The 9,457-nt window shown below is 24.8% G+C and overlaps 1 protein-coding gene across 1 annotated transcript; it reads right to left on the reverse strand.

The window, feature by feature from the left end:
• Positions 1-446: 446 nt before the first annotated feature.
• LOC101206535 (transcription factor JUNGBRUNNEN 1) lies at positions 447-4,319 on the reverse strand. The gene is made up of 3 exons (XM_004144630.3): positions 4,018-4,319; positions 3,133-3,452; positions 447-1,031 (listed from the first exon to the last, which is right to left on the reverse strand). The coding sequence occupies exons 1-3, from the start codon at positions 4,217-4,219 to the stop codon at positions 597-599; spliced, it is 957 nt and encodes a 318-aa protein (XP_004144678.1). The 5' UTR covers positions 4,220-4,319; the 3' UTR covers positions 447-596.
• Between the last annotated feature and the right edge of the window lie 5,138 nt (positions 4,320-9,457).

Consider the following 9,457-nt stretch of genomic DNA (forward strand, 5'->3'; position numbering starts at 1 on the left):
GTTTGTTTTTTTTTTATAGAAAAAATAGCTTTTAGACATAAAAAGAGATAAGTAGTGTGCACTTGAATCTTATTCATCTATTTAAAATTTTAGACTATGTTTTATTTAACATTAAAATGTTACTATCAACTTAAATAAATATAAACATTTCAATAATATTATCAGTCTAATTCATCAATAAAATATCAATCTATGTTTCCTTCAAATCTTCCCTATAAAGAATTTGTTCAACAACTACTACAATTTTGATCTTTTTTTATGTGTAAAACACGTAAAAAGATTACCTACTTTAATGGCCAAAGCCCATCAAATAGACAAACATGAAGACAGACAATTTGTCCATCAAGAAGATCAAATTTCTTTGTTTTTGATCATCAAGAAATGAAATGGAGTTTTTTTTCCTATAAAGACTAAATTTAAAACAAGTTACATATATATAATATATGTAGTTTGAATTAATTTGTTTTTTTGTTTTTATTTATAATATCTCTTTGTAAAATATGTAAACTCAAAACTATTATCAAATCCTAAACCTTTATAACTTTCCGTTCCATTTAAGATTCAAACAACTTCTAAACATCAAAGTACAATGACGTTTATATACATTCATATAGTTGAAAAGAAGGATCAACGGCAAACTGAACGACAGGTCGAAGCTCATCCCAACCTCCATTGGTTGCGAAGTTATCATCATCTCCTCCGCCTTCCCCCTCGACACCATTCCAAAAGCTTGAGAGGCATATAGGAGAGGATTCAAAGGAAGAAGCACAGCTGGGTAGGGTTAAGTTAGGGTTGGTTAATTGTTCAAAAGGCTTTGGCTTAGTTTCAAGGTGTATGAGATGATGATGGCCAGTTGAATAAGGTTGAGATTGAAAGTTGGTTTTAGGTTTAGAAGTGAAAATAATATTGGAATTATTAGGGTTTTGAGGTTTGGGATATGTTTGATTATCATTATTGTTATTATGTAGTGTTGGAATATACTTCTTGAAGGATGGGATTCTTTTTAAGATTCTGCATAAGGTCCAAACTTCCTGCATATTTCCAAAATCAATAAAAAAAAATTAAAAAAAAATTAAAGAATGAATATAACGATCATGATGTGTAAGACACAGATTTTTACCTTAAAAAGATTGATCGTATTTAGTTGCCATTATCATACTATTCACTATTCGTATCAATTTGAATATCTCAACTAGGTTAACACATTTCTAACCATATTTATAAAATACATTAATAAAAATTTCAAAATAATATAGAACAATAATTCATAATTTTTTTTGAAGGATATAGTTCTATCAAATTAATAAAGCAAATGAATTAGTCAGAGAAAAACCTACCGATTATAATAGAACAATTCAATTTTATAAAAATTTGTAGAAAATTAATTTTTAGGTAGGTGGTTATTGTGTTATTAATTATTGTTGTTAAATTATATTATTATTATAAATTTAAAAATTTACAAAGACATAATTAATTTGTGAAGTATGATGATAAAAATGTTTAAATTCAAAAGGTTTGGAGAAATAATATATTCTAATTCTTAAAAGAAGCATATAATAATAACAACAATAATGTGAATAGAGTTGTGATCATAGATACCTACTTTTAAAATATGATGATATAATTAAATGAATCATTAAATTAAAGAATTAGTGTATAATGTGAAATAAGATATAAATTTTGTTTTGGTCAAAAGCTCATTGTTCAATGTCTTTGAATATCAAAGTATATACTAAAGGGTAATAAAGACAATATAAAAGGTTTCATTCAAGAAAAACTTCATGAGCATTAGTTTGACAAAAACCCCATTTCTTTTTTACCATAATTATATCAATATATATTTTAAGTAAATAAAAAATAAATGTTATCTTTAAAAAAATGTATTTTTAGTCCAAAAAACGACTTTGAGATAATGTCGCACTTTTCGAAAATTTTCTTTATGTTAATTTCAATATTAGCCCAACACATAAATATGTTAAAAAAGAACATGAATATGCTACATCGAGTCATCGCTCTCTAATTTATAAATTTTTACTCACAATTTATTAAAACCTTAGAAAAAAAGACGTGTTTTTTTTTTAACTTAGTAACAACTATTATTATACTATACCATACTAAAAACAACAAACTATATTATAAAATATAAAACTATATATTGAATTTAAAACACAAGATACTCTTACCTCACCAAGAAGAAGAAAAAGATTTGTAATCAACTTTCAAATAATATATCATTTTCATTCATCACATGGTCCCCTTTTAATTTCTTAATAGTAATAAAACCAATTTCAATAGTCTACATTATTATATTCAAGAATGTACATCATTTTTATCTTACAAGCTAGTGTGTTTTGAATATCACATCTTAAAAAGTAGAATAAGAAGAAAAAAAAAACCATTGTACATTAGAAAAAAGCTAAAAGACAACACAATTTTCAAACTTGCTTAATTTCTCTACTACTAGAAAATGTACCTCTCCATAGACAAAATTTTACCCATGAAATAGCACTTACTTTGTAGACAAAATAGTGCATGGTTACATCATATACTCAATGACTTTTAAAATCTTTTCTACCATTCTCGACACGGTTAACTCTAATAATTTTATAACTATTTTAGAAAACAAATAAACACGTGTATTGTGTACATATAATCGGTGTCAATTAGTATCTATAAGTTATATAAAATATGTTTCCACGTGATTACATCATACACCAAACATAAAGTCTTTCTCTACCATTTAACCTCAGAAATGATATATACATATATGTCTGTGTGTGTATATCACTAAAAGAGGTTCTAAAATTTTGCTATTTTTGTAAATATTTTCGGTAACTTTATCATGTACAATAATTTCTCTCTTTATATATAAATTTTAGAATCTTGATAGAAATATATCAATATTTATCATTGAAAGATTTTGAAATTTTATTATATTCTATAAATACGTTTGGTTCAATTTGCTATATTTGTACCACCAACACATGCAAAAAACCGTCATGAAATTAAATGTATATTATATGAGAAAAAGTAGAAGAAGGAAAAATTAGTGGGAAAAAGAGAATTAAGAGAGAGACTTACAGCATTATTATGATCATTAGTGGGAAAAAGAGAATTAAGAGAGAGACTTACAGCATTATTATGATCATGTTGATGAGGAATGATATTGTTGTTGTTGAAAGGAAGCCTAAACTCATGCATCATCCAATCAGTTTTGGTGCCTTTACCAGCACTTCCTCTATAGTAAACCAAAGATTTCTTTAGCCCAATAATATTAGCATTAGCATTATGATCATTTGATGATAATTTGAGTGTGGAAAAAATTGGTTTATCAATTCCTGTTGCTTTCCAAAACCCTGAGCCTGTCACCCTGTTTGGTCTTATGCTGTTTCTGTACTTCCTCCCTCTTTTGCAGAAAAAATACCATTCTTTATCTCCCACATTGCTCACTTCTTCAGCCACAAACACACACACACACACAAACCACCAACTCTTCTCGTTAGAAATATATATCCCAAATAATCCAATGGATGATTATGGTCGAGTATATAAATAAGACGTACATTGTGCCATACTTCATATATCTTTCTTCGTGCATCCACTAATCTCTATTATGTTTAGTCAATGACATTTTACGCGTTTTTTCGTGTAAGTTTTTGTATATTAAATCAATTCAATTTTGGTGTATGATTGACTTCTGAGGCGGTAATTAAAACCTTTTCATTCAAATTTTTGGGTTTTGAAGATGTATTTAGGATGATTTTATTCAAATGAAAATTAAGAAAACTCTACTTTTCAACTTTTGGCTCTCTTTTTTTCCTCTATAATATAACCTAATAAAATTGTTTGGCAGTTGAAGAAATACCCATATGATCTAAAGATAAAATTAAATATAAACAGTAGTACTGCAATTAATTTTTAAACTATATCGATATATATACATCTTAGCTTGAACTTTTTCTTTCAAACCATTTCCATCAAAATCATCAGCAAAATGAGAAAAATTAAAATCCTTACTTGGGAGGTCCCATGGATCATATTTGTAAATATCAATCTGTTTGATGATTTCGATGGCAATTGGTTTCTTCTCCACCTTTCGTCGGAGATAAAACCAGACAAGCTCTTCGTCAGTCGGGTGAAATCGAAACCCTGGAAGGATTACTTGATCATCATCTTCTTGATCTACAACAATAGCCATCAACTTACTAGTAACCTCCATGGAACCCTCTTCAGCTTTCTCTTTTGATCTTCCAGCCTCAAAGGCTTAGAAGTTTTAATAATTTTCTTAAATGGAAAATATAAGTCCAAGTTTAAAGCTATAGCTATATCACCATAAATGGCTCTTTCTTATGTATCTATATATATATATTAGTGGGCAATATATTTGACTTAAGAAGGAAAAGCCAAATTGGGTGAAAGGGTTTATTTCAAAAACATTCAACAAAGAAGAAAAAAGGGTTTGAAAAGTTGTTTCTATTTCTATGTGAGTTACATACATGCATACTTCAGCCTTATTGCATTTGTGCCCTCCTTTATGGACTATAACTATATAGAAAATTAAAATACTAATTTAATATATATATATATATATATATATATATATATGGTAAAGGCTATATATGTAGTTGGGGACCATGCAAAAATAACAAAAAAAAAAAAAAAGTTATGAAATCACGTCATGTCACTACATTTTATAAATTGTAAAAGTAGCAAATTTAAAAGTCGATAACCCTATGATCACTGTCTGATAGCCCTTCAATAGTCCTATGATAGACTTATGATTATCGTTCGATATCACTAATTTTTTCATATTTGCAATATGTAAAAAAAAAAAAAAAAGTATCATGAGCTATTTTTTTCTAAATACTTTTGTCATTTGATGCAATTTCTCTATATAGTTAGATAATATAATATTAAATTTATTTTCACAAAAGTTAACGAGTCTTAAACTAGGGTTGACACATCTATACAACTCTTATCATACTCCGAATCCAATATCAATGCATTCCATAAAAAAAGGAAGATAAAAAGTCATGTATGAATCCAATATCAATGAATTATATATATTTCTTTCAAGAGAATCGATGTCGAGAGATCAATCAAAACCATTAAAAATAAAAATATTACATGTAAATATTTTGTCAAATGTTATATTTTTTACTTTATATTACCGATAGAATTACGAGATTTATCCATAAACAATACATGTAAATTAAAATACTTTTTTTTAAAAAAATAGAAAAGACCTTTCTTTAGAACTTTTTAAGTTGAATAATTGAACAGTCTCTGTTGAGTACTTATGTGTTTAAACCTAAAAATGTTGAATATATATTATTTAATTGATGAGTTGCAATCAAACCCAACTCTAATTTTTAATATACATGACCCTAATTAAATAATGTAATTTTCTGTAAAAATTTAGAGTCATATTGAGAAATTAATGTATTTAAATATTTGTTAGACTTTGAATGATAATTATAGAAGAACAAATTTTACATAAAAATAATATTAAAAAATGCATTATTACTAATTTAAGATATGGACACTATTTTTAAATTTAAAAAAAAATTAAAATAATTTGAGTCATAGTCAATTTTTGCATCAAAGCCTCTCTTTAGTTCATAATGTTGGTTGACAACTTGACATGTAATATCTAATTGAGACATTATTTATTATAAACTCTTTGAATTATTTGTATATACTAAATTTAATTATGCACCATATGAAAAGAAAACAATTTTCTTTTTTCCCAAACTAGTGTTTGTATTAGGTAGTATTATTATATAAATAAATATTTGAACTAAAATATTTATAAAATATAGCAAAATATCACAATCTATATCCCCACTATGGATCATGGTTGATTAAGATATATTAATACCTGTGTCTATCTGTATCATTATAAACATATATAATAGTGATGATTTTTAGTTGTCATTGTGATAAAATGTAAATATTTTCAAAACTTCGTTATTTAAAATAATTTTCTTTTGTTTTTTTTGTAGGACTGAAAAAATATTATTATTAAGGAAAGCACACATCCATACATATTTCGTCCCACGAAAATTAGGGGTGTTTGGTGCATGTATTATATAATACTATTTTGTACTACTCCATTAACTATCGTCAAAATCAATTTCAAAATCCCTCGCTTGTTATAGTATTTACCATTTTGCTACATTATTTACTATTTTATGTTTATCTTTTTTCATCATTTGTCACAGTGATCACTATTTTATTTCCAAACTAAAATAGTCTAAGACTATAATAACCAATTCTTTGTTTCAAACATCCCTCAAAGTTTAGAGATGATTTATATTCAATGTAATAGCAAAAAATCTCTATTGAGTTTTTGGTTTTGATTTTTTTTTAAAAAGAAAACTACCATACATCATTAAAACATGTTTATTTCTCAATTTTCTAAACATGGGTCGGGTTGTTTAGGGAAAGATATATGAATAGAAAAAATACTTAATCAAACACAGAAATCTTATTTCAAATTAAATAAAAGAGTTTCACGAACATATAGAAACTATCATTTTGGTCTATACAACTAGAGTTTTTTAGTACAACAATTAAGAATTAGAAGATTATTATAGTTTAAGAATGAAAGTAATTTATATCGATTATTGTGAAGCTAAGCTGAGCTTAATTTTAAAGTAAAATATTTTAAATGCGCAATGGCATTCTAACCTAAAATACTAAAATGAAAAATAGGAAGAGGTAGAATTGAACAAGTTCCGTCAGAAAGAGAAGAGGTTTTGAAAAAATAATTTAAAATTTATGTTGATCTTCTTTCACATTGAACCTTTTACCATATTGAGAGATGATTGGTTTGAAAAATGAGTTTAAAAACATTTAATTTGGGCACATGAGAATCACGTATTAATAAATGTCATGTAAATAATAAATATATTGTGAGATATTCTCTAATGTATAAGAGAAGAAGAGCACAAGGATTAAACCTATAATTATCAATTATAATTAATGTCAAAACTTGACAAAACATTAGTCAATTTCCATTTATATATTATTATTTCTCATTAGCTTATTACATTTTATTAATTCAAGGGCTTGGAAAATTTTTAACATACTAATATATGTTTTTTATTTTCTTTTCCTAATTTCTTAATTTTCATTTCCCTCTCTCCCTTGATTATATATGAATAGTGTGGTCACACATGAGACTTTTAATAAATATATATATATATATATAACTCGAGACTTGTTTGTATTTTAATCTTTCACTTTCAATAATTATTAAATATATTTCCAAAACTAGTTTATTAGATTTCTTAAGAAATATTAATTTTATTTTCTATTTGCATTTTTACAATAAATTTTAAAAACTTATTCACATATTTTACTTTGTTGCATGAGAATTATTGTTATTATTGAATAAATTTTGATTAAAATCAATAAAAATTAATTTCAACTTTGGACTGGATAGTTGGAAATTTAATAATTAAATTCAAATTAATCAAGTATATAGCATAATTTTAAAATATTTGCAAATATAGCAAAATTTGTCAAATTCTATCAATGATATAAGTCTATCATTGATAGACCATGTTGCAAATATAAAGTCTATCAGTGATAGTTTTGATATATTTGTAATTTTTTTAAAATATTGTTATATCCTTAATTATTATTGCTAAAATAGTTATACATTGCAATTTTCCAATTTAGTATGTATTGAAAAATGAAAGTAATGGGCTAAATTTTGATAATTAAAAATAAATAGTTCATATAGAATGATATTTTTAACCTTAAAAATACATTTTATTTAAAAAAATGATTTTAAATAACAAAACTCTTTCAAAATTACAAATACAATAAAACATTACATTCTAATTGTGATAGATCATACAATAATAGTCTATCGTTGATCAATCTCATTCCATTATAGATGGACTTTAACATTTTACTCTATTTAGGGTCCATTTGGATTGAACTAAGAACAAAATGTTTTTCAATAATACATTTCATTTTAAACTCTTTTTTTGAAAATGAGTTTAAAATTTAAACACTTAATATTTGGTTAGACTTTTTTATAAGTGTTTAGATGTGAATTTGGTTTTTAAAGATTTCTCAAAAATAGATTATTTTATAAATGATTTTTTTTAAAATACATTATTTTAATATGCCAAACACTACTATTTTTTTAAAAATAGTTTTTTTTTTTGCAAAATTAAACACTTTACAATCTCAACCAATCACACATTTTGTATATTTTGCAAAATTTAAAAATAATCCTTAAAAAATATAGTGAAAATGATGGGGATGGAATCCAATATTTTAGACATAAAATAAAATTTCAAAAGCATGTTGAAATTAATGTTATTTAAAGTCAAAATAATTAATTTAATGACTTTCCAATGAGTTTGGTTAAAGTCATTGAATAAATGGATGGTTTCACCTATTTTTTTCAAAATGGCATCTCTTCAAACAATGTGTGTTTTTGACTAGAAATGGATGGTTTTAGTTATTACATCAACATCATCATGATTCATGACATATATTTTATATGTTTATATTTTTAATTTTAATTTTTGCTTTTTATTTTGTAAAATGTTTCTTATATATATATATATATTCCAATTTAAATGTGCTGCAATTGAAGATTCTTTTTTGGTAGTTGAGAAATTAGAAATTAGTCTAAAATCATTATTATCTTAGCTACATAACTTTTCTAACATAAAAAAAAATGTTTTCTAATCAAACCGCTAAAAAACAGAAATAAGTATCTCTCAAATCTAACAATAAATACTTAAATTTCAAATACTTACATCAGTGGTGTGTCTATCCATTAATAAAATCTAAAATTTTAATATATTTTACACCGTACTATGTTGCAATATTTGCAACGATTCTTTGACAAAATAGTAAAGAAAATAATTTACTTTAGTTATCCTTGAATAATTAAAAGAATTTTAGAATAAGGAAATATGTATCTTATAAAAGGTATATTTGTTGGCAAATATCATTAACTAAAGTAGGTATTTAACTTTTTTTTTTTCAAATTAAATTTAAATAAAATCAGCCACAATTTTCTTAATATAATGAATGTTATTTAAATTTTTATATTTGCAACGTACGAATCTTGATAAAAGTTATTATAATTCTCGTTGTGTTACTAAAAAGTAAACTTAACTTAGTGGATAATTAACATAACTTTTGATCATCTTAAAAATAAGAGATTTAGTTCTCATCCTCGTCATGATAATTGTTATACTAAAAAAGATAAAGAACTCTCAAACTACGTACCAAAGGCAACAATAACTAAACAAAAGCGTGATAAAGGAAGCTTTTTCTTTTTCATTAGTATTTGTACTTTAAATTTTACATTAGTCTCTAAGATTAAGTTTAGAATTTGTTGAAGGTATATAAATTAAAATTTTAACATTAAAATTATGGACATTTTCTAAAATAGTAAAATAAACTAAAATATTTACCA

Source organism: Cucumis sativus, chromosome 4 (assembly GCF_000004075.3).
Source record: "Cucumis sativus cultivar 9930 chromosome 4, Cucumber_9930_V3, whole genome shotgun sequence".
NCBI lineage: Eukaryota > Viridiplantae > Streptophyta > Magnoliopsida > Cucurbitales > Cucurbitaceae > Cucumis > Cucumis sativus.

What these genes read in the sequence shown, in the direction of transcription:
- LOC101206535 (XM_004144630.3), bottom strand. Translation starts at nt 4,219, where the DNA reads ATGGAGGTTACTAGTAAGTTGATGGCTATTGTTGTAGATCAAGAAGAT. An exon ending in TGATCCATGGGACCTCCCAA is followed by an intron (nt 3,453 to 4,017) that starts GTAAGGATTTTA and finishes TTGTGGCTGAAG; the next exon opens with AAGTGAGCAATGTGGGAGAT. An exon ending in AACATGATCATAATAATGCT is followed by an intron (nt 1,032 to 3,132) that starts GTAAGTCTCTCT and finishes GGAAATATGCAG; the next exon opens with GAAGTTTGGACCTTATGCAG.